This window comes from Telopea speciosissima, unplaced genomic scaffold (assembly GCF_018873765.1).
Source record: "Telopea speciosissima isolate NSW1024214 ecotype Mountain lineage unplaced genomic scaffold, Tspe_v1 Tspe_v1.0345, whole genome shotgun sequence".
NCBI classification, from domain to species: domain Eukaryota; kingdom Viridiplantae; phylum Streptophyta; class Magnoliopsida; order Proteales; family Proteaceae; genus Telopea; species Telopea speciosissima.
In genome coordinates this window covers 1,997-28,062 of record NW_025317681.1, presented here as the reverse complement: position 1 = coordinate 28,062, position 26,066 = coordinate 1,997, and the positions used below count along the sequence as shown (strand labels likewise).

Below are 26,066 nucleotides of genomic sequence, written 5' to 3'. Positions count from 1 at the left end.
ATAGTTAGGAGTCACCTATTTATAATCGTTGGGTCCTACTGATCCAACGGTCGACCAGAGCTAAACATGATCCAACGGCCCGAGATCAAGGGCGTTTGAATTCCCGAGCCCGCCATAATGACGGCGACGTGACACCGACGCCCAACCGTCGGATCGTGCAGCGTGAAATCCGCGGCAATAAATAATCTCGGCCCAACCGCAATAATCTTCCCGACAAGCACCCAGGAAATTTCACTCATCGGCGCCGACCCGACACCTGATGAGTGGGGGGGCCTGTGATGAGGCATAAAACACCCCACCTGTCAGAGGCTGCCACGTGGTCGACCCGACCTCAATCCGAGAACCGAGTTTGGCCGAGAAGGAAGTTGGGCCGACCCAATATCCGAGAAGTTACCCGACCTGGCCTGTTTTGAGCGAGCGGCCGGTGGCGAGGCCGAGATTATACGGTCGCCACGGATTCCTAGCCGACCTCATGGCCGAGACCAACCTCCTCTCGGGCCGACCTCCATGGCCGACCCCACGGGCCGATCTCCATGGCCGACCCCACTGGCCGACCTCGTAGGCCGAGCCCTCCTCCATCGAGGCTCCCATAACACCCCCCGGGGATCTCCGGGCCACGTCAGCACATCCCGAGAGTCACGGGAGGAGGGTCGAACCACGATCCCAGCACAACACAGAATCACACTCTACATGGACTCTTACCTTAATAAGAGTCCGACCCCAAAAATAACTCTCCACTCCGCTCTACGCGGGAGAACCTTCCGAAACAAGGACTCCTACCATACTAGGACTCTCCCAACCGTCTCATCTCCTCCTTATTCTATAAATACCCAGGTATGGAGCTCTATTCCACATCTTGCTTTGACTACGCAGTTACGCTGTCGCGTTGAAGACCTGACTTGAGCATCGGAGAGTCCTAGGCAGGAGCCACACCGGCCCTCTCGCGCTCATTGCTTGGTTTTTGCAGGTTCATCCACGGGCGAACCAAGCACCGGAGGTTTTCACACGCAACAGTACCCACGAATTGTTGGTGATAATTATTCGTGCAGACCACCTTCATTACTTGCAGGCCCAAGAGCTGCAAACAGTGGAGGACTCTGCTATTGGCAGACTTGAGGAGTTGAAAAACTAGACTTTTGAGTTTTGACCAAGAGTAGCATTTAGTGGCAAGTAGATGGAGTGAAGAATGGGGTTTAAATTAGCTGATGAAAGGGGGTTGGTGAGGGTAACATGCTGGGGTCGGACCAGGATCCTCTGTAGTACCGGCAGGGCGGCAGTGCACATCCGATGGTACAGCAGAGGCCACATGGCACATATGGCCCACATGGTCTCTGCTATGCCGTCCAATGTGCACCGCCGCCCCGCCATGTATTGCAGAGAATTTTAATTCTGCTGGGGTCAGGTCTTCCAAGGTGCCCAGGCCATGGGTAAAAGTCAAATGAGCATTAATTTTTTTCTTTAATTCAGCTTCAGCCACTGTTCCGGCGCTTCCGACGACCGAGCATTAATTTTTTTCCGTAATTAAATAAAAAATGACAAGTCGCACTTCATAGCCCACGTCTTGCATTTTCCATAACACCATCAATTACATATGGATATAGGGCTATCAAACCTTTGGACAAGCTTTTGGGACTCTTGCTTTTTGAACCACATGGATGGTTGAGTTTGAATTAAATCTTCAAAATATAATGTTTCAAGCTCTTTGTACTACCACCTTAATTTATTTTTAAATTAATATTGTGTTGATCCAGATTAATTATCTTAATGAGAACCGGAAGACCTGGATTTGCACCGTTTAACTATAAATAGCTTATTCTAGATTGTCTCATGAGCTGGAAGAATTGGATTCTTCCTCTACGCTATAAATTAATTAAGAAAGAACACACATTAGTATAATACGTGAATTTGGATAAAGAAAGAACATACATTAGTATAAAATGTGAATCTAGATCCTCTACTGTACTGCAAGGTGTGCGATTGTTCTGTTGTGCCACAGACGTGCACCACACTCTGCAATTCCACAGAGGAATTTTATACGTTGTCCTGGAAATATCAATGAAGATGCTATTTTGTTAATAGTTTGAAACCCATTACATAAGGGATGGTTAATAAAAAATAAATTTTGGCAACCCCAAATCATATCCAAAATCTTTCTTTGCACTACCACCTTAATTTATTTTTAAATTTAATTATAAATAGTGTGTTGATCCAGATTAATTATCTTAATGAGAACCGGTAGACCTGGATTTGAACTTACCACCTTACTTTAGGTTTACCTGTAAATAGTCTACTCCAAATAAGAAAGAACTTTTTTTGATAATGACAATTTATTAAGGAGGGAACGAAGTTCCATCCAGATAAGAAAGAACGGTGAGGGCGGATTTGCACACATGGCCTCTGTTGTACCTAATACGTGCACCGCACACCCTACAGTTGCGTAGAGGATTTTTATACACAAAATGTTGCACCCATTATCCAGATAAAACAGAACACTGAAGGTGGATGTGCACACATGACTTCTGTTGTGTCCTAAAACGTGCACTGCATGCCCTGCAGTTCGATAATGGATTTTTACACATAAAACGTTGTGCCCAGTAATAAGTTATCTAGGAAATCCATTAAAGTCTGAAACCCATTAAAGATTGTGTCAGTTGTGATTCCCAAGGTTTCATGTGACGTTAGAATTTAGAAAAGAAAAAACCCAACCCAAGATGAACTGATGCCATTATGTAATTTAATCCAATGCCTCTTTGTATAAGAAAACAATTGACGCATAAAAGAGCACAATACCAAAGAAGAAGAGGCGACCTCATCAAGTTTAACAAGAAAAGAAGAGAGCTTCCCCCCTACAATACTGCAACTACTGCAAGTTCATGGCTTCAACATCACAATCTACTACTTCATCTGCCTCTTTCCGTCGTGCTTCTTTTTCTTATGATGTCTTTATCAATTTCAGAGGCCCAGATACTCACACAAACTTTGTAAGTCTGCTTTACAAAGCTCTAATGAGAGAGAAAATCCATACCTTCATAGATAGCGAAGAACTCTGGGAAGGAGAAGAGATTTGCCCCTCGCTTCTAAGAGCAATCCGAAGATCTGAAATCTCGATTCCTATCATCTCTGAAAATTATGCAGATAGCAAATATTGTCTCTTGGAACTTGCTGAAATTTGGGAATGCCATAAATCTAGCGGGCAAACCATTCTGCCCGTATTCATTGATGTGGAGCCACGGGATGTTCGACATCAGACCGGAAGTTTTGAGAAACCAATTCAGGAACACCAGAAGAAGTATAAGTCTGACGACGTAGAGAGTTGGAAGAATGCTTTGACAGAGGTGGGGAAACTCAGGGGATGGACTCTCAAGGGGAACGCAACTATTGAGTAAGTCTTACTCTCCTTGCAAACTTTTTTTTTTCTTTCTATGCTAGTCGCCACTCTTCATATGTAGCATATTTTTAACTTGAGGGTTTATCTTCTTCCTCCTCTTTAGGGTGGGTTAGATGTATTAACTTACCTAAAAACAACAAATCGACTCCTTTACTTCCTCCTGCCCTTATTGTTGTGTGCGTCCCACACACAAATAGGGCGGAATGTACAGCCGTACCTTTGCCCGAATGCCTTGCCCTGGATTAAGGGGTTTTCCGTTGTTTTTATGTGTGGCAGTGCACGGCAGTACCGGACAGGCGGAAATACAGGAGTCGGATCCAAAAAATAAAGATTAGATTGTATTAATAAGTTTTTTTTTTTTTTTGGGGGGCGGGGGGAGAAAGATTGTATTAATAAGTAGGTGTATATACATATCACATCTGCATGCCATTGATTTTAAGTATATTTATGTGATTTTGTTGGAATATAATATATACATTTGAAATAGTTGGAAAATTGGGTTTTGACGGGACCGAGTTGCTCGAGTCGAGTCAAAATTTTGAAAAACTTGTTAAGAGTCGTGTAGACTAGGTCAGAGTAAAGATCGATGAAACTCAGTCATAAATCGTTCGAGTAAAATAAGATTTAGTATTTTTACCTGAATCGTTACAGACTCGGCAAGTTTAGTTGTTTATTTAAGGGAAATTTACACATACCACCCCTGAGGTTTGACGAAAGGATATTTTCACCCCCCAGTTTTGAAAAATTCTGCGTACGCCCCTGAGGTTTGCAAACGGTAACAAATAAGCCCATTCCGTCAGTTCATGACTAGCATTGTTAAAAATTAGACTTGAATTGACAAAATTGCCCTCCTCTAAGAAGAACCCCAAAAAAAAAGAGGTGAATGGACAAAATTACCCTTACAAAAGGAAAAAAAGAAAAAAAGCCTGCAACTGCAGGTTTCAAAACCATAAGGGTTTTTCTTTTGTTTCTGTAATTATGATTAAGAGAAATAAAAGGACAAACCCCTTCGATTGAACCCATTTGCACTCTCTGCATTTGCAATCCTCCCTGCAAAACACTTCGATTGAACCCATTTCGGCAATCTCTCAACCGGAAACACATATTTCACCAGAGAATGCCGATCTACAGCAAAAATTGATGAAATCAAAATACCACGTTGATCCACTTAAAACTGAATATATTCAAGGAGCTCCCACAATTTAGGGCTTTAAACAACCAGAGAAATTTTTCTCTTTTTCAAAACCAACAAAGTGTTCTGAATTAGAGAAGAGAAACCTTCTCAAATTGATAAAAACATTTGGAACCCTAAGTTTCTGATATCACTACTAGTCTTCAAGGTTTTTATTCACAAAACAACAAATAAATTTGAATAAATGAAATAAATAAGCAGTTGAAGACGTTACAACTTGCAAGAACATGGTTTGTAACTAATTGAGTGGAGCATTTGAAGACAGAAGAAGAGAGACCCAGAGAAGGAAACACGATCAAGAAGAAGGATCGGCCCTGGTCTGTGTTGTGCTTACAGCTTGCAAAAACATGTTTGTATTTCGGCTTTTCTTTTGTATTAGAGAGGTTGTGACGAAGAAGAAAGAAAGAGTTGTAGAGGCGACGGAAAAGGAAGGAAATGGTATGAGGAGATTTGATTTTTGTGTGTTTAGTTCATGAAGTGGAATATGCATTTGGGGCAGACCTAAAGTGATTACCGCTGATTTCAATTTTAGAAATCTGTAGTCCAAAGACCACTTGATTTCTAGAGCTGTGGTGTTTTGGATCGTTCAAGCAGACCTAGGCGACACCAAATCTGTAGATTTCAAGCTGTTTGAGACGGTTCTAGCTAGAGGCTGCAATTCGATTTCCCCTCATCTTCCCCAAACTTTTAGGATTTGAAAAAGGGGAAGATGAGTTGGGCTTTCTTCTTGGGAATCATGAGGAGCCTATCCTAGAATTTTCAACAGAAAACAGATTATTTCAGAGCACACTGAGGAATGGTTCTCAAACTTTGTGAAATACAAGTGCCTTTGTGCTCACACTCCGATGGAGAATGAGCAGATTCTTCAAACTGTTTTTTTTTGGAGTTCTTTTAAGGGTAATTGATGAATCAATGAGGCGTTGGGATGGTTGCAACTCATCTTCCCCAATCGATTTTGGGGAAGATGAGTTGCAGGTTTTGGTTTTTTTTTTTTTTTTGGTTTCTTCTTAGAAGGACAATTTCGTCAGTTCAAGTCTAATTTTTAACAGTGTTAGTCATGAACTGACGGAATGGACTTATTTGTTACCGTTTGCAAACCTGAGGGGGGTACGCACAATTTTTCAAAACTGGGGGGTGAAAATATCCTTTCGTCAAACCTCAGGGGTGGTATGTGTAAATTTCCCTTTATTTAAAAACAATGAATCTGATTCACTTAAAAACTGAGTTGAGTAAATTAGTAAATTTACTCTTTTTAAAACAGTAAAAAACCCTTAACCCCTTGTCTACCTTCTCTTGTTCATTGGTATAGACTCAAAATGCATTTATATGTGATTCCTTGAGTTAGTTTTCCCACATATATATATATTTATGTATTTTCTGATTTTTTAGTAATTTATACATATTATTGCATTAAAAGATAAGAAAAAAAACGTGACTCACCTTGTCCAAGTTTGACAAGGCCGAGTCACCAGGTTTTTTTCTGGAAAACGAGTCCAATCAGAATATCTAGTTTTCAAACTATACATATGATATCAGCTGTTGACTAAAAAGTGTATCTGTATTCGGATTTTAGATACATATTAAAAAACTTAGATTCTCCCGCTCTAAGTTCGTGCCCGACTAGGTTCGGCTCAGTCCTGCATGTGTGAGCTTGAAGTCGGGCTGTGCTGGACTTTGACTATACTTCACACCTTGAGTTAGGCCCGGGCTTTGTAAATCCCAACCCAAGAAGTAGGGGTGTCAATTTCAGGCCCACACAGGCAGGCCCGACTGAGCCCGATTGGGAAAACCTGAGACCGGCCCAGCCCGTTTAGTAAACAAGTTGGGCTTGAGCCCGGTCCGAATAATAGTTGATTGTTCCCGGTGCAAGGGTTAAACCCGATGATTGCCCTACCGACTAATAGCCCGACACGTTTAAAGCCCGTTATGCCTTGATTATGATCCTTTTAGAGATAAATGCATCATTAGCCTGTTTAAGGACCGATCAAAGGCCCGTTTAGCCCGATTATTGGTAGTCTGATTAAGGACTGATACTCGACCGATCGTTTATAGACGGGACCATGCCTAGCATATGAGGCCCGATTACTTAAACGGACCGGTCAAGGTATGAGGTCCTAAAGTATGGAGGCCCGATTAAACCCAACTGAAACTGGCCCGGCCCAGCCCAGCCCAACCCGACCTGACCGATTGACACCCCTACCAAGAAGGACTTGTTTGAGAAGGTAGAACGATACTATCTCATCCATAATTATTCTGTTTCCGCTATAGTCTTATGTATTTTCATCATATCTTTTTATTTTTCGTAAGTTCACCAAAATGACTAAATTTGATTGGGCATAAGTATGTAGGCATATCAAGCAATTATGATTAAAAAATATTTTCACATGGAAGAGAAATTGTCCTCTGTATTTTAATATTAATTAATCACTAAAGAACTAGACTGACCATGACAATGACTAAGTTTCCGTTGGATGTATGCTTAGCAGTGGACTCATGTACCACCATCTTTTAGGGCAAACAAGGAGTATTCTTGGAAACAATAAGGACATATGTTTGCTGATGAACATACGTGCAGTGGGGAGCCACGGTTCACGATAATCCATACTCATACATAATTGACTGGAATGAGTCCATAAAAAAGAAGTTAATTACCATAAAATTACCCTTTTCCTCAGGTAGCTTGTTCTTTGACTTTTATCATATTAGTTGTAGGGTTTCAAAAAATTAAATAAATACTACGTTTAGGTTTTCAAAACAAAGAAAGTTTAAACAACTTATAATGTATGTGATACATATTATATGACAATATAATCTATTGTTGACCTCTTATATTTGTTCTTTAAACCAGTGTTGTTTGGTCCACCAAAAATTGATGTAGTTTTCTTTCTACATGTGGATCAATATGCATGGTATCAATTTCATTCCTTTTTATGATTTGTAATGCATTATTTGATGATATTTATGACTTAGTTGTGAGACAAATGTGAACAATAAAATTTACCAATCCATCATTACCTTTACTTTCAACACAAGGTTGGATTTCTCAATTTGTACCCATGATTCTCATTATTAGTGCTTACCATTTATAAATTTTTTTTTTTTCTATCCCATCTAAAAGTTGAGGAATCTTTTTTTTTTTTTTGGTATTAGAGAATTACACATCGTTACTTATTGTTGTAATTTACTCCTTAACATGAGAAATTGCAGGGATCAGCCAAATTTAATCAAATTAATTGTTCAAAGGGCTTTGAACGAACTAAACAGCACCCCATTGGATGAATATAAACACCCTATTGGAATAGAGTCCCACATTGATAAACTACTTCCTTTGTTAGATATTGATTCCGATGATGTAAGATTTGTGGCAATATTGGAAAGACAACTATTGCAGAGGCTGTCTATAATTGCATCTTTAGAAGCTTTAATGGAAGTAGCTTTCTTATAGATGTGAGAGAAGAAGCTTCACAAGGAAATAAGGGTTTAGTTTCTTTGCAGAAGCGACTTCTAAAAGATATCTTGAACAGTTATCAGGACATAAGCAATTCTTCTCAAGGATCAAAATTGTTAGAAAAGAGACTTCATAGAGAAAAAGTTCTTCTTCTTGATGATGTGGATGATTATGAACAACTTGATGCATTAGCTGGTGGAATCAATTGGTTTGGTCAAGGAAGCAGGGTCATCATAACAACTAGAGATGACCATTGTTTGAATGCACATAAAGCTGATAAAGATATTAAAATATATAAGCCTGAAGAACTAAATGCTGAGAATGCTCTTCAACTCTTTAGTTTGCATGCCTTTTCAATGAGCAAACCTCGTGAAGAATTTAAGGAGCTTTTGCGTGAAGTCGTGCAACATGCTGGTGGGTTACCCCTAACCCTAGAGGTGTTGGGTTCTTTTCTATGTGACAAAAGAGAAGAAGAATGGGAAGATACATTAAGAGGATTGAAAGATATCCTTGATAACAAGGTCTCTGGAATGTCTATAAGAAGCTATGATGACAAGGTCTTTTCAAGGTTGATGATAAGTTACAATAAACTAAGTCATGAAGCAAAAATCATATTTCTTGATATTGCATGCTATTGCATTGGATGGAAAGCAGAAGAAGCAATTCCAATATGGGAAGCTTGTGAGTTGTATCCAAGATTAGCCTTAAAAGAACTCACTCAAAACCACCTCCTAAAGAGTGATGTTGATGGAAAATTGAGAATGCATGATGAACTTCGATTTATGGGAAGGAGAATTGTCTTGAAAGACAGCAATGGGGATCCTGCCAAGCGTACTAGATTGTGGTCTGCTGATGAGACCTCAGAAGTATTAAAAAAGGACAAGGTGAGTGTCATTTTTTCTTGTTCACTTTTTTTTTATATGTATGCATAAAATTTTCTTTACTTGGAATACTATTTTTTGGTGTAGGGAACTCAAATGGTTGAAGGTATCCTAATTTCATCTGGAGTGGAAATAGATGATTTAAGGTTTGATGACTTTGCCAAGAGGCCCAATTTAAGATTTCTCAAATTTGGCAGTTACAAGGGTAACAACATCATCACTGGGGATTTTTCGCAGCTTCCTTCTAAATTAAGATGGTTCAGTTGGCTTTATGCCCCTTTGGAAATAGCATCAACCAATTTTTATCATGAGGAACTAGTTCATCTTGACTTATCATCGAGTGGCTTCGACCTAGCTTGGAATGATAGACCTCAAAATAATACAAAGGTATAGTATGATTGTAATTTTATTTTTTCACTTACTTTTATATATTATCCAAGACTTACATTATTTCTTTGTTTGACAGAGGTTTCAAAAATTGAAGGTTCTTATTCTCAAAAACTGTTATAATCTCTCAGACTCTCCTGACTTCTTCTCATGGTTTCCATGCTTACAAAGATTGGATCTTAGCAACTGTGATTCTCTTTTGGAACTCCCAGATAGTGTTTGTCAGATGGCTTCACTCAAAAGTCTTATTCTCTATAATTGTTGTACAATCGAGAAGTTACCTACATCCATAGGTAATCTAAAACATTTGGTTGAGCTTTCTGTAAGTCAAACAGGGATTGAAGAAGTGCCTGATGGTGTAGGGCAGTTAGAGAAGCTTGAGAAATTAGATGTTTCAGGTTGCAGTAAACTGGTGAAGCTACCAACATCAATGTGTAGAATGAGGAGTTTGACTTACTTTGACATGAAATATACTAAGATTGTAACATTACCAGATGATTTTTCAAAGCTCTCGAGCTTAGAGGTGTTAAAAATGGGCATGGATGATCCATATGATGAGTTGTCAGACGACTACAAGAGGAGGAAGCTTCAACCACTCCAAATCAGCAAGAGTAGTTTTCCTTTTTCTCATCTTCAGGAGCTATGTTTGGAAGGCTGCATAAACCTTGAATCTCTCCTAGAGCTTCCCTCCACTTTAACTCGTCTGGAAGTTGAGGAGTGTTCTTCACTGCAGATAATTTCAGATCTATCACACTTGGAATTGTTGAAGGAACTATTACTTAATTATTGTGAATCATTGGTAAGATTACCGGATTTGTCAAACCTTAAAAAATTGATGAAATTTGGGATTAAAAATTGTGAAAATTTAGACGAAATTCCCTGCCTCGAAAGAACAGAATCCTTGGAAGAGTTGGAAGTGGAAGGTTACCCCAAATTAACAGAGTTACCGGATTTGTCGAACCTTAAAAATTTGATGAAATTTAGGATTAGAAATTGTGTAAATCTAGGGAAAATTCACGGCATCGAAGGAACAAAATCCTTGGAATTGTTGGAAGTGCAAGGTTGCCACAAATTAACAGAGTCACGAAGGAAGATATATGGGCAGGTACTTACTTTTATCTATCTTAATTGATTTCTCTCTGCTGTAACTTTTATTAATAATGGAGCTCCTTAATTCTCTCTTAATTTATAATTTATAATTTATATGCAGGGAAGGCTTCTTGATAATGTTGGCAAAGAAGGTCGGGGAAGTAACTTGATTGCTGCTGATGCTGATCAGGTGGTGTCACCAATTTTATGTGTTGTTTTTGCAGTGACATCCCAGACATGGTTGAAACGAGTTGACTTTGTGGTTGATGCTTCTATTTGTCGGGGAGTAAAAAGGATCAAGTGTAGACATTCGATTAGAATTGAGGAAGATGACATTGAGTTGATCACTAAAAATTATATGAGAGACAAAATCTACATCCACCATTTCAATGGCTTTGATTGGTTTGGGTTTCCGCTGGAAAGCAAAGATACTATTGAGGAATTACGTGTAGAGATATGCGACGTCCGAGTGAAATTTTGTAAGGTTTTGTTCGAAAACAAGGATTCAGATAAACAAATGCCTAACCAACAATCCAGTGCTAAGCTGGTTGCAGATTTCTTCAGATGGTCAGATGGTGATGATGAGATGGAGGAGGAAGAAGAAGGTGCTGACCAAGAGGTGGAGGAAGAAGAAGATGGTGACAATGATGATGAAGATGTGTAAATCTGTTGGTGCATGTATTTTTTCTGGACATAACTCCAGAGACTGACTTTATGTGGAGTTGTAATTCAAAAAGATTAACTGTTTGGTTGCCTTGATTCTGTGACATGAATCTTTCTGAAATTCTGTTAGGATTACCATGATTCTATCAATTGGCCAAATTCTCAGTGTAAGTACAAGAGTTTTTTTTTTTTTGGCTTGATACTTGGGATGTTTGAGATGCACCTTCATGCCATGTATTTCGGCACCCCGCTCCTAGTTTGAAAAAAAAAAAAAGCTATGACTGTGAAATTCGTTTCTCAAAAGGTTTGCAATCTTTGGAGTTACTGGTATTGGTTTTAGGAAATTCTATCCCTTTGCGTTTCTCTTTAAGCTTGTATCTCCTTCTCATTTAGGGAAAGTAATTTAGCAATGGATTGGTTAACTAATTTGGCCTGTGAAACAACTAACAACTCTATTTTCTATGCAAAGTAGGAGATCCCTATCACTAGGAGGACCAAGTAGGTTTACCTATGTTTAGATTTTAATTTGTTTTAACTTTGATTGTAATGGTTCAGGTTTTGAGGCAGAGAGTATTTATCTTCTCCTGGGTTTTTGTAAGACGGGTTAGGTCCTCTCTTGTATTGTTTTTTCACAATTATTAATAAAATCTTAGGATTTCTTCAAAAATTATATGTTCATATAAGAGCACATCACACGGCTCAAAAAATTATAAGGCTCATGTTCTATGTGTCGTAGCGCAAGCTGCACCCAAATACATGAGCCTATCACTCAGGGGGCAGGATAGTCATTGCACCCACCCCTATATGTCCGGGCACAGCCACATTCTTCGGAAATTATACGTCCATATGAGAGCACACCACACGTTCACGGGAGAGGCTTGCTCCTCATCGGCTCACTCCACCACATACCAGCGTGGCATGTCGGCCATGAATCCTCCTACAGTGAGAAGAGGCACCTCTGATAAAGACTGTGTATCGACGACTACTGAGAATCATATTTTATCTAAACCTTATCTCTTGAAGACGAATCTCTTTTTCCATAATAAAAGACAAAAATCAATGACTTTCGTTTAATTATCAAAGAATGACTGTGTCGTCGTCTACAGCACTCAACCAACCACGACTTGAGCTACAGGTAAAAGTCTATGATGAGTGTGGGCCGTGGCGTATTAAATTAAAAGAAAGATGTGTGAATCCCAATTAAAGTTTCATTCCATTTCCAAATTGTTAGGTACCCCTCATTACTTTTCAAAAAGCTAGCACACGGCATCTCTGTAAGGCCCCAATTGACATGGAAATTCGAGTGGGCGTATGCGCTGGATGACACTGATCTTTAATCCCTTGTAATTTTATTATTTTAAAGACCACATAGAATATTTCATTAAAAAAACAAAAAGACCAAATAGAAAATGTTGGGTAGAGTCGCAGAGATTTATGTTGGTTTCCTCCTAACAGTAAACAAAGAAATAGAAAGAGAGCTCCAACAACCATCTCAGTCTGTAACTACTACTGCAAGTTCATGGCTTCATCATCATCTCGTCGTCCTTCTTCTTCTTCTTCTTATGATGTGTTTATCAATTTCAGAGGTCTAGATACTCGCACAAACTTTGTCAGTCTGCTTTATAGTGCTCTAATAAAAGATGGAATCAATGCCTATAGAGATAACGAAGAACTCTTGGAAGGAGAAGAGATTTGCCCCTCTCTTCTAAGAGCAATCCGAAGGTCTGAAATCTCGATTCCGGTCATCTCTAAAAAATATGCAGATAGCAAATATTGTCTCTTGGAACTTGCTGAGATTTGGGAGTGCCATAAATCTAACGGTCAAACCATTCTACCTGTATTCATTGATGTTGAGCCACGGGATGTTTGACATCAGACCGGAAGTTTTGGGGTTCCATTTCAAGAACACCAGAGGAAGTATAAGTCTGCTATTGTAGAGAGTTGGAAGAATGCTTTGACAGAGGTGGGGAATCTTAAGGGATGGACTCTCAAGGGGGACGAAGCATCAATTGAGTAAGTCTCCACTCTTCATATGTACCACCATATTTTTAACTTTTGAGGGTTTATCTTCTCAATTGGACGACTTTACTTTCGCAAGATGGAATATACCGCCTTACACCTACCCAAGTGTCTTGTCTGAACGGAAATAAGGTGGTACCTTCTGCCGCGCTTATGTGTAGGGATGCACGATAGTACCGGGCAGACGGAAATAAAGGAGTCGGATTCTTATCTTCTTCTTCCTCCTTTCTGTTTAGGATCAGTTATATGTATTAAGTAGGTATCTAATCCATAATTTTTTCTGTTAGGCTATTGTCTTGTGTATTTTCATCATATTTAATTCTAACCAAAAAAGAAATCATGTTTAATCATCGGATCGTTTTTACTTTACATCCTCAAAATTCAATGGCATTTAAGATCTTACAAAAGAGGAAGTCATGTTTAGGGGCGCAGCGTTCTTTTTGTGCTAATTTGGGCATAGGTGTGTCACACCCCGCTTTAGCACATTGACGATCCCTATACCATACCAATATTGATACCATACGAAAGAGGGGTAAGTCATTCAAAAAAACCTAATTTTAAAGGAGAATCAAGGGTAAATTTGTCTGGTACGACCAATTTTGATTGTCAATGTCCGTGTTCTTTTTTTTGACTACTGGGTCTTGTGCTAGAGACCTAGGTGGCTAACTCCCTACTTTATTTCAGATGGATCATATGTCTATTTTCCTTAAATTCATGGTTAACTTATATTCTTTTAATCCACAATCATTGGACTATTCTCTTGGATCATGGATTTGAGTCCACAATAAGCCAAGAACCAAGACCTAAAACCTAGAATTTTAGATGAAGGTATCTGTACAATAACCGTAATTTATACTTCATAAATTCACAAAATGATTAAATTTGATTGGAACAATAAAATATTATAAATCATAGAAACTTGTTGTAGAACCAAAGTTTTAAAAAGAGCGTATCAAACTGAGATATAAAAGTTAAAAGTAAGCTTGCAATAGGAGCCTAAAAATATTTTCATATTGAAGAGAAATTGTCCTTTGTATTTTGATATTAAACCACTAGAGTACTGGACAAACCATATGACAAATTGACAATGAGTGATTTTCGACTTTTCGCTAGATGTACGCTTAGCAGTGGATACATGTACCACTATCTTGTAGGGCATTTGCTCAAATGAATTACTACCCTTTCCTCAGGTAGCTTGTTCTCTGATTTTTATCAAATTAGAACTGTAGGGTTCCAAAACAACAATAATAATAATAATAAATACCGCATTTAGGTTTTCAAAAACAATATAACCTATTGTTGACCTCCTATCTTTGTTTTGTAAACTAGTGTTGTTTGGTCCACCAAAGGTTGATGTAGTTTCCTTTCTACGTATGGAGCAACAGGGTATCAATGTGGCTCCTTGTTATGATTTGGTATGCATTAGTTGATGATATTTATGGTTTAGTTGTGAGATAAATGTGAACAATTAAAATTCAAGCCCACTGGCCATACCTTTACTTTGTACACAAGGTTGGATTTTTCAATTTGTACCCATAATTCTCATTATTTGTGCTTATCATGTATACATTTTTTTTATTATTCCATCTAAAAGTTGAGGAATCTTTTATATTTTGTATTAGAGATTTACACATTGTTACTTATTGTTGTGATTTACTCTTTAACATGAGAAATTGCAGGGATCAGTCAAATTTAGTCAAGTTAATTGTTCAAAGGACTTTGAGAGAACTAAATAGCACCCCCTTGGATGAATGTAAACACCCTGTTGGAATAGATTCCCACATTGATAAACTACTTCCTATGTTAAATATTAGTTCCGATGATGTAAGATTTCTGGCAATATGTGGCATGGGCGGTCTTGGAAAAACAACTATTGCAAAGGTTGTCTATAATTGCATCTTTAGAAGCTTTAATGGAAGTTGCTTTCTTATAAATGTGAGAGAAGAAGCTTCACAAGGAAATAAGGGTTTAGTTTCTTTGCAGAAGCGACTTCTTAAAGATATCTTGAACATGGAACAGGACATAAGCAATTCTTCCCAAGGATCAAAATTGTTAGAAAGGAGACTTCATAAAGAAAAAATTCTTCTTATTCTCGATGATGTGGACGATTTGGCAACTTGATGCATTAGCTGGTGGAATAAATTGGTTTGGTCACGGAGCGGGGTCATCATAACAACTAGAGATGACCATTGTTTGAATGTACATAAAGCTGATAAAGATATTAAAATATATAAGCCTGAAGAACTAAATGCTGAGAATTCTCTTCAACTCTTTAGTTTGCATGCCTTTTCAATGAGCAAACCTCCTGAAGATTTTATGGAGCTTTCATGTGAAGTCGTACAACATGTTGGTGGGTTACCCCTAACCCTAGAGGTGTTGGGTTCTTTTCTATGTGACAAAAGCGAAGAAGAATGGGAAGATATATTAAGAGGATTAAAAGATATCCTTGATAACAAGGTCTCTGGAATGTCTATAAGAAGTTATAATGACAAGGTCTTTGCAAGGTTGATCATAAGTTACAATAAACTAAGTGATCAAGCAAAAATCATATTTCTTGATATTGCATGCTATTTCATTGGATGGAAAGTAGAAGAAGCAATTCTAATATGGGAAGCTTGTGAGTTGTATCCAAGATTATCTATAAAAGAACTCACTCAAATGCACCTCCTAAAGATTGATGTTTATGGGTACTTGAGAATGCATGATGAACTTCGATTTGTGGGAAGGAGAATTGTCTTGAAGGACAGCAATGGGGATCCTACCAAGCGTACTAGATTGTGGTCTGCTGATGAAATCTCAAAAGTATTAGAAAAAGGCAAGGTGAGTGTCATTTTTCATGTTCACTTTTTTATTTTAAATAATCATTTAATCTTAACATGGGCTGTCAATACGTGTGATGGTGAAAGATAGGCAAGCACATATAATGGTTTTAGTCTATGCAACCCCATTGTGCAAAAATGCAAAGGTTGGGACAACCTTTAATCTACTACCCCCTCCCAGGACCGTACCGGGGATTGCCCTTTTAAACATATAATATTAATGGGAAGGAGTTTTCTGTCCGAAAATATGGCCTACGCCAGCACTCTCATGTATCTATCTCTCTCCTCCTTAAAACAAGGGGGCAAAGCTGTCTTTTCATATGGGTAGGAGAGAGATAGACTCATGGGAGTGCTGGCTTACACCACACTCCCAAACAGAGTTCTTTTTCCTAATATTAATTTGTTATGATAAAATAATAAATTACTACTAATTACATGAGAAAATATAAGGAGCATTAAATAAGGTTCTACGTCACTTTTTTTGTTTTTTTGGATATGTAATGTATGAATCAAATTTTTTGTACTTGGACTACTATTTTTTTGCTGCAGGGAACTCAAATGGTTGAAGGTATCCTCATTCCATTTGAAGTGCACAATGATGATTTAAGCTTTGATGACTTTGCCAAGATGCCCAATTTAAGATTTCTCAAAGTTAGCAGAGATGAGGGTGACTTTTTTTTAAGGAAGAGTAACAAGCTCATTACTGGGGATTTTTCGCACCTCCCTTCTAAATTAAGATGGTTTAGTTGGATTTGTGCTCCTCTGGTAGTACCAGCCAATTTTTATAATGAGGAACTAGTTCATCTTGACTTATCATGGAGTAACATCAACCTAGCTTGGAATGATAGACCTCAAAATAATATAAAGGTATATATAGTATGATTGTAATTTTATTTTTTCACCTGTTTTATTATCAAATTTTAAAATTGAAAACTTAGATTATTTCTTTGTTTGACAGCGGTTTCAAAAATTGAAGGTTCTTATTCTCCGTGGCTGTCATCAACTCTCAGACTCTACCGACTTCTTCTCATGGTTTCCGTGTTTACAAAGATTGGATGTGTCGGCAGTCCCTTATCTTTTCAAACTCCCGGATAGTATTTGCCAGCTGGCTTCTCTCAAAAGTCTCATTGTCGACGGTTGTATTTCAATCAAAAAGTTGCCTACGTCCATAGGTAATCTAAAACATTTGGTTCAGCTTTCGGTAAGTTGGACAAAAATTGAAGAACTGCCTGATGTTGTAGGACAGTTAGAGAAGCTTGAGAAATTAGATGTTTCAAAATGCAGAAAGATGGTGAGGCTACCAACATCAATGGGTAGAATGAGGAGTTTGGTTCACTTTGACATGACAGATACTATGATTGTAAAACTACCAGATGATTTTTCAAAGCTCTCGAGCTTAGAGGTGTTAAGAATGGGCATGTGCAAGAGTAGTTTGAAAGGCTACATGAACCTTGAGTCTCTCCCAGAGCTTCAACCACTCCGAATCAGCAAGAGTAGTTTTCCTTCTCAACTTCAGGAGCTATATTTGGAAGGCTACATGAACCTTGAATCTCTCCCAGAGCTTCCCTCCACTTTAACTCGTCTGGAAGTTAAGGACTGTATTTCACTGCAAATAATTTCAGATCTATCACACTTGGAATGGTTGAAAGAATTATTACTTATTGGTTGCAAATCATTGGTAAGATTACCGGATTTGTCAAACTTTAAAAAATTGAGGAAATTTTGGATAAACAATTGTGAAAAGTTAGAGGAAATTCCTGGTCTCGAAGGAACAAATTCCTTGGAAGAGTTAAAAGTGAAAGGTTGCCACAAAATAACAAAGTTATCGGATTTGTCAACACTGAAAAAATTGAGGTCAGTAGACATTAATTGTGAAAATCTAGAAGAAATTCACTGCATCGAAAGAACAGAATCCTTGGAAGAGTTGAGTATTGATGATTGCCCCAAATTAACAGAGTTACATATGTCAAACTTGAAAAGATTGAGGTCATTATACATTATTAATTGTGTAAATGTAGTGAAAATTCACGGCTTCGAAGGAGCTGAATCTTTAGAAGAGTTCACTGCGAGGGGTTGCTACAAATTAACAGAGTCACAGAGGAAGATATATGGGCAGGTACGTACTTACTTACTTTTATCTATCTTAATTAATTTCTCTCATCTGCTGTAACTTTTTTTAATAAATGGAGCTCCATTTCTATGTACTAGCAATTCGCTATAATAATAAGTAGTAGTAGAGGTAATTAAAGATATTTATATGCAGGGAAGAGTTGTTGTTGATAATGTTGTCCAAGGTGGTCAGGGAAGTAACTCCTCAATTGTTGTTGCTGCTGCTGGTGATGATCAAGAAGGGTTGTCACCAATTCTGTGTGTTGTTTTTGCATTGACATCTGGGAAACGGTTGGAACAACTGAAGTTTCTGGTTGATGCTTATATCGGACGGGGAGTAAGAATTATTAGGGTTACACATTCGATTAGAATTGAGGTCGACGACATTGAATTAATAACTAATAATGAGAGAGATATAATCTACATCCACCATTTCAAAGGCTTTGATTGGTTTGGGTTTCCGCTGGAAAGCAAAGATGCTATTCTGGAATTAAGAGTAGAGATAGACGAGTCCCCAGGTTCTGGCCGTTTAGGAAGTTGTTGGAATGTCCCATTTATGAAATTCTGGAAGGTGTTGTTCGAAAAGAAGGATTCAGAGCAACAAATGCCTAACCAACAATCTAGTGCTTTGTTGGTAGCAGATTTCTTCAGATGGCGGACAGATGGTGACGAAGATGATGATGATGATGATGATGATGGTGGTGGTGGTGACCAAGAGATGGAGGAGGAAGAAGATGGTGACAATGATGATAAAGAGGTGGTGGAGGAAGAGGAAGAGGAAGAGGAAGAGGGTGGGTTGAGGGCAGCTACTGGTTCAGGAGGGGAATGCAATAACTGCTTTGTTGCAGTGAAAGCTGTTTGGGATCGTTTCTGCAACTGTTTATTCTTCTGGTGATCGATCGAAGGAGATACTTTGCCAGTGCCAGCCAAACACCAGGCACAACCAGGTTAGTTTGAATCTAATCTTAACATTTAATTTGTTCATCTTATCACCTCCATCGGTAAAAGAAAATCACACATTTTGAATCCTATGTTTGTTGAGGAAGTGTTGTCGCTGTGGCGTTAGCCACTTGTTCCCGGTGCATGCTTTTAATTAGTCTGTAATAATATATGGTATTATCCTCTCCAATTCCTAAAGCTCGGTAGTGTGGCAGTGCTAGGTGGAGATGTTAGGTGGAGATGCCGACACATGGTAACTCAGACATCTAATGGTCCGAGCTTAACATAGTCAATGAACTCGGACCGTTCAATGTCCGAGCTGCCATGTGTCAGCATCTCCACCTAGCATTGCCGCACTGCCAAGCTTTAGGAAATTGGAGAGGATAATTTTTCAGTGTAACCACGACACATGGACATATGAATATATGATTGATTTGATACTCCATTTACTCTACAACTGCAGTACGACTTGCAATCATGATTCTGAGTATCGGTATCGTATCGTTCGTATCGGGTGATACGTATCGGTTTTGCTAATCACCGATACCGATATCATGCTGATATTGTATCAATAACATGATACAGACAGGGGTAAAATGGAAAAAACACTCATTTTTTAAGGAAATTCAAGGGTATTTTTGTCCGATACAACCGATCCAGGCTGATACTGTATCGGTATCGTATCAAGGGTATTTTTGATGAATAAGGTGGGTCAAGTGTGAAACATGTATCATAAAAATCTTCTTGAGATGCGCAGATTGGTTGAAAATTCTAATTAGAGATTTAATTGAATAAGAAATACTACTATTCTATAACAAATATGTTTCATGAAAAGTGGCTTTTGGTCAGGATTTATGGTGTCTGAGGTTTTAGGTACATTTGAGTTCTGTATCGAGAACTTGTAACCCCAGGTGGGGGCATCAAGATGGGTTGTAGAAATTCTCAACCAAATTCTTTTATGTTTTTTGGTAGGAATTCTCAACCAAATTGTAGTAGCTCAATTTTAGGGATCTCCCCACCGCTGCTACCTAGTAATAAACTAATAACAAGCGTCATCCCTTAGGGCTCCATTTGCTTCAATGTAAAATTTTTCAGGTAAAATTTTACGTGAAAACTTTTATTTCGTAAAATTAAATTTTACTTGTTGAAAAATTTTTTAATGTTTATTTCCATTAAAAAACAAAAAGCAAATAAACATTGAAACACTTTTCAACATTTAGAATTTTACATCTAAAATATTTTGAAGCGAATTTTTTCAAGTAAATTTTTACACCAAAACAAACGGAGCCTTTAGGTAAAATTTTACCAAAGATCCCACATTTTCCGGAAAAACCCATGATAAATTTTACGCCAAAATTTTAGGTATAATGTTCTGTGAGTGGATCAAAAAATCAAAACCCGAAGTTTTGCTTTTTCATCTTCTATGAAGCTCGATTAATTAAACAAATCTTATAACTCGTTGCAAAGACAATAGCAACAACCATGGCCACTCAGTGGATAACATCATGAACATTGATCTCCTTCAAATTTCTCTCGTATGTGGTTCCTGACTGGTACGATTTCCTAGTGCCTCTCACAAGAGGAGAGTGGACCCACCTAGACAGAATGTTCGATCAGGTGTCTCAGATGGGTCCCACCCCCCTCTTGTGAGAGGCACTAGGGAAATACCTGTTGTCTGGTTGGGATTCGATGCATAGGTATTTGGAATTTGGCGAGAGGTGACCTGCGATCGAATCTCGAAACACAGAATGAGAGCGGAACCGAAAAATCAAAACCCCAAAGCTCCACTTTTTCGTCTTCTCCGAAGCCTGATTAATTTAACAAATCCTAAAACTCTCGCTGCAAAGGTGACAGCAACAACCATGGCCGCTCAGTGGACGGTATCTTCAACACCGATCTCCTTCAGGGCAAATACTTCTTGTCCGGTTGGGGTTTCGATGCATAGGGTTTTGGAATTTGGCGAGAGGTGGCCTTCTGCGATCGAATCTCGAAACACATAATGATAGAAGATCGATGGTCTTGCGCCATTCTTTGCTAGTCCAGAGATTGCGAAAAGAGATGATGGAAGAAGATCCAATAACATCAACGAAGACGATAGCAGAGTCATTAGAGGGTCCCCTCTAGGCATGGTTATATTCCTCATCCTCCTCATCTTCCTCCTCTACAACCGTGCTCTTTATTCAGATCCGACAATGACTCTGGTGTGTGTGTGTGTGTGTGTGTGTGTGTGTGTGTGTGTGTGTGAGAGAGAGAGAGAGAGAGTCAGTCTTTATTTTTTTTTTCAGAACAATGAGAGGGCATTGTATCTTAGATGCCATGGATGAAGTGATGCAGATTGGGATTCCTTCGTCTCTGTTCAGTTCTCAAACTCCTGCTTAAAATTACGAATTTAACAGGGGTGAAGAGCGGTGGTCTCTCACATTGTAGCTAACCTAACTGGATTTCTGTATGGTATTCCATTCTAGTCAATATAAATTATATACCAAGCTTGTAAGTTGAAGGTGTGGGAATTAGTCCCTGTTCACAAAAATACCTAAGGATCTTGTCTTGTATTCTTGAATTGCATACCGTTCACCAACGCATAGGAAGAATCCATTGCTTGTCTGATAGTCTCTATCGTCTCTAAATCACTACAACAAGCAACGAATAATGGAACTACTAGGTTTCTCTCTCTTGATCTCCTTCAATGTTTCTCGAGATAGAGGGAGGACCTAGAATCTTATTTATTAAGTATGTAATGCACCCTCCCATAAAGTTTGTAACTTAATGGTTAAACATAATATCTCACTTTTATAAAAGCAAATGTGTACACATAATGATAAAAATAAGAAACATCCAGAAACATCAATAGAACCTATGGTGTTGTTGGTCATGGTGTACTCATGGAATTGGAATTGTTTTTCCTCTATTTGTTCTTTGTATCATTTCCATTTTTTTCATTTTTGGGATAAACCCTAGCTAACATGGTTTATGTATGTAGTTCAGTGTTTAGCTCAAATGGAAGAGCACGTGGGGTAACACCAATGAGATAATACTACGAATCCATCGAGACTTTTTATATTGGTCCTTATAATTCTTTCTCTTTTAAAATTCTCTTTTAAAACCTGTACAACACATGTCTCAGGGTTTTTAATAATCAATACCACTTATGAACTACGTCACATTGTTGTCATCCTTGCTTTCTCAAATATTTGTTTAGACAGACTGAAGTTTTGTAATTCTTTGATATGCAATTAGGTCTCTAAGTCATAGTATGAAAATAGATGCCCATTCTAGTAATCAACCTAACACATGCTACGTGCAACTTTCCTTATATGATGACCCTTAATTTGTGCATGGTAGCCACTTTTTACTTCTTACCAATAAATAAAGGGAAATTTACGAAACACCCCCTGAAAATGGGTCAAAATTCAGATCATCCCCTAAAATGTGAAAATACTTAGATCACCCCCTGATCACTAGCAGAGTTAGTCTACTGTTAGTTATTGATGTAAAAAGACTATTTTACCCTTGTACTAAATCATTAGAATTAAATTTACAATACTACCCTTTCTTTCATCTTCAACCTAATTTCATCCTCTTCCTCACACATGTAAGTTCGCCAGAGAGTCGCCGGAGAGAAAGAAAAAAAAACAAAAAAAGAGAGAGAGGTCACACGACCTTGTACCAATCCGGCACAACTCAAATGCCCATTGTTGAACTAGCCTATATTGCAGGGATTGCTCTGTTTTTTGACAAAAATGGCACCGAACGTCTAACGAGACTATGAATGGGGGAAAGGTTCTAATCGTTGCATCTAAGGCATTGATCAAGCCATCAAGGGAAGTGAAACAGAGCTCAGACCATTTCGCAGTAATCTTAAAACAGAGCTATTAGATGCTGATAACAGAATAGGAATCACAGAAAAATAATGATATGGTGGAGATCTGATATGGAAAGAATCAACCTTGAAGATTTCCATTTGTGATTCAAGCTTTGAAGATATAAAACGAAAGGTTTTCTAATTACCGAATGAAATGAAAAAAAAGAACGAATAAATCTGAAGAAAATGATATTTTTGAAAATAAAAGATTGAATAGGATCTCAGAACTCCTGGTATAGTTTCAATTCTCTGTTCAGGTAGATATTATCTACTAAAAGAAAAACCTTGGGAAAAACTCAAAATGCGTGAAAAGATTTGTCAAACATTTGAATCTCCAGCTTTTTAGAATATTAAACTCACCACCAAAATTCTCGGTAGAATACTAAAGGAAAAAAAACCGTTTTCTCACTTCTCTCCCTGATTTTTCTCTTTTGAAATCCCTCCCCCTGATTTTTCCCTTTTGAAATCGTTCCCCCTGATTTTTCTCACTCTCTCTCCCTGATTTTTCTCTTTTGAAATCCCTCCCCTGAAATCTCTCTTTCTGTTTAGGGTTCTCGGTTAGTGGAATCGAACTCCTAAAGAGAACTTCCTGATTTGTCTTGGGGTTTTGTGGTGGGAGAAACAGGGATTTCAGTTTGTGCATTTTGTATTCCTTTAGGTGTTCACGGTTTGAGATGATTGGGTCCAACTTCGTTGGAGTTCAAGAATCTTCGTGAGGTGCAAGGATCGTTGGAGATTCACGGTGTCTTAGGCCATACAATTGGTCGCCGGCCTATCACCACCCTTCGCCGGAATTATTGGGCCATCGTCACGGTGTTTTGGCAGCCATTCACAGCGTTTCCTTGAGGCAGAACCCTAAGGGTTTCATTTGTCTTACTGTTGATTTGGGGAAGAAGAGGAAATATACCCGTCTGATTCCCCTCATCCTTATAAACTTAAAAAAAAAATTGGGGTTTTTAGATCCAAGGGTAAAAAGTAACTTCACATTAACCAAAGGGTAGTTTAGGGTTTTCAAAAAATTTAACTAACTGACTTCATCACTTAACTAACGGTAGGGTTGAATCTGAGTATTGGGCTCTATTCCAGGGGGTGATCTGAGTATTTTCCAATTTCAAGGGGTGATCGGTGTTTCGACCCATTTTCAGCGGGTGTTTCGTAAATTTCCCATAAATAAATAAATCTGATTGTATTTTATGCACAAATTACCCAACAAGCATCATTCATTTGGCAACAATTTTCAATGCTATATTTCAATTTGGTACATTCTAGAATTTGTCAAAAATTTGTTCAATATGAATTTCCTTCCTTGAAAACATGGGTTGCCATAGGTCATCCACATTGTCATAATTCAGAATACTAGTTGAAAAGATTGGCCATGTACCCATCCACATTATTATACTATAATAAGACAATGGAGCTCATATATGTATTAATTTGTAAGAGTCCTTATGGATTCGAATCATCATCGCCCGGAAACATACCCAGGTGCTCTTCCTTTTCAAGCTAAGGACTCACCTACCTGCATAAACAATGTTAGGGTTTTCGAATAGAAAATATGAGACACAAGAAGCAAATCTATGTGTCAGTAAAAAATCTATGGGAAAATTATCAACACCTCCCCAGTAACTAACGATAAGCTTTTGCCAAACTCCTCCACTCAAATATAAAAAAATATAAAAAAATCAAAACAAGCAAAACTATTATAATATAACCCATCATTTATTTTTATTTTCTTTTTTTATGAGAAAAAAACCAAGATTAAATTAAAACTTTAAAGAGAGGAAACGCTGTACAGGGAGGATGGAGGGGGGTAGTGTATAATGGTACATGGTGCACGATTTTGCTAGTGTTGTAAGGGGGATAACCCATTTACAGTTTGGACTAACAAGTCTAAAAGTACTAAAATTATCCGTTACTTCTACGAGATGAAAAAAAAGGGGGATGAGGGTCCTATTAATGTTCAGCTGCGGAGTAGCAAAAAGTAAGTGTTGTAGTTGCACATTGGTAAATCAAAATTCGCTGATAAGAAAGTTGTTGTGGCATGCATGTTTCCACCCCTGCAGGAATCCCGTGAGTTCAGCCTCTATGGTGTTGTCTGAATCCAGAAATTCTGCAGATATTAAAACACGGTGCCCATCCAGTTAAACCTACAGTGGGTTCAAAAAGGCCTGCACAGCATAAGAAAGGGAATTTTAACAATGGGTTAGAGATGTGAGGGTGTTGTAATTCCAGTGCTGTGTCTTTATGGAATGTGCAGGTGGAATTTGTTTTTTCAGTGGATATGTTTACCCCTGGGGGAGTGATATTGAGTGCAGTAAGCCATTTATTAGTGAGTTTACTAACAAGAGAAGGGTCCGCATATGCAAAACCAAGAGAGACTTTGTTTCTTACAAACCAAATATAGTAGCATGTGATGGCAATAATGGAAAAAAAATCAAATAGCAGTATATTTGTCATCCAAGGCTTTGGAATTGAGAAGTGAAGCACAGAGATGTGCAAAAGAGGAGCTGCTGAGATGCTCTGTTCTCAACTCGAGGGGTCCACAGGCCCAAATGCTCTTAGCCCATTCGCAAGAAAGAAAAAGATGTCAATGGGATTCATCACAATCCCCTCACAAAAGACAAGTAGGCTGGAGCGGCATCCATTTGGCAAGAGAGGCCTTGACAGGTAAACCTGCATTTAAAACACACCAAAAGAACATTTTAAATTTCGAATGAATTTTAATTTTCCAAAACACCGCCACCATTTGAAACCCATCATATTCATTCTATTCTTCAAACTGCGGATCTCTTTTGTCATCTTTTAACTCTTCATTCATCTGTTGCACTTCTAAACTACTTTCACCTACAATTGTTGGGTCATCCACTGGGTCATACCAGGAGAAACTTCGACATCCTCCACCTGTATAATCTGGATAGAAGTAGTTGCTCAGATTCTCAAGAGACTGAAATTCTCATTGTTGCCCTTTTATTACATTGACATCTTAGGTTCCGATACTTTAAGGGACCAGGGAAGTAATTATTGTCATTGACACTGTATGATGACATAGGTTTTTTTTTTCTATTAAAAGATCCTTTGTATTGAGAAAAGATTAAAAAAGAATATACACCCCGACAGTAAGAAAAAAGGGAATCAAAAAAAAAGGTGGATGAATGATTGAAGGATATTATCATTAGCTGGTTAAGATTTGGCTCCCGAATTAGACTTTAGGAACAATTTCTTCACTTTTGATGAGTTGAAGGATATAATCATCATTTGGTTAAGATTTGG

General features: G+C 38.2%; 3 protein-coding genes and 1 long non-coding RNA gene across 4 annotated transcripts; all 4 read left to right on the top strand.

The window, feature by feature from the left end:
* Positions 1-2,849: 2,849 nt before the first annotated feature.
* LOC122647991 (disease resistance protein L6-like) lies at positions 2,850-15,188 on the top strand. The gene is made up of 2 exons (XM_043841271.1): positions 2,850-3,382; positions 14,747-15,188. The coding sequence occupies exons 1-2, from the start codon at positions 2,874-2,876 to the stop codon at positions 15,186-15,188; spliced, it is 951 nt and encodes a 316-aa protein (XP_043697206.1). The 5' UTR covers positions 2,850-2,873.
* A 42-nt stretch (positions 15,189-15,230) lies between these two features.
* LOC122647990 (disease resistance protein L6-like) lies at positions 15,231-16,655 on the top strand. Its single transcript, XM_043841270.1, has 3 exons — positions 15,231-15,887; positions 16,436-16,553; positions 16,624-16,655. The coding sequence occupies exons 1-3, from the start codon at positions 15,360-15,362 to the stop codon at positions 16,653-16,655; spliced, it is 678 nt and encodes a 225-aa protein (XP_043697205.1). The 5' UTR covers positions 15,231-15,359.
* On the top strand, positions 16,655-17,283 carry LOC122647988. The gene is made up of 3 exons (XR_006331001.1): positions 16,655-16,753; positions 16,845-16,943; positions 17,274-17,283. It is a non-coding gene; the product is annotated as an uncharacterized LOC122647988 (long non-coding RNA).
* A 14-nt stretch (positions 17,284-17,297) lies between these two features.
* Positions 17,298-18,056, top strand: LOC122647989 (protein SUPPRESSOR OF npr1-1, CONSTITUTIVE 1-like). Its single transcript, XM_043841269.1, has one exon. The coding sequence runs from the start codon at positions 17,298-17,300 to the stop codon at positions 18,054-18,056; it is 759 nt and encodes a 252-aa protein (XP_043697204.1).
* Positions 18,057-26,066: the final 8,010 nt, after the last annotated feature.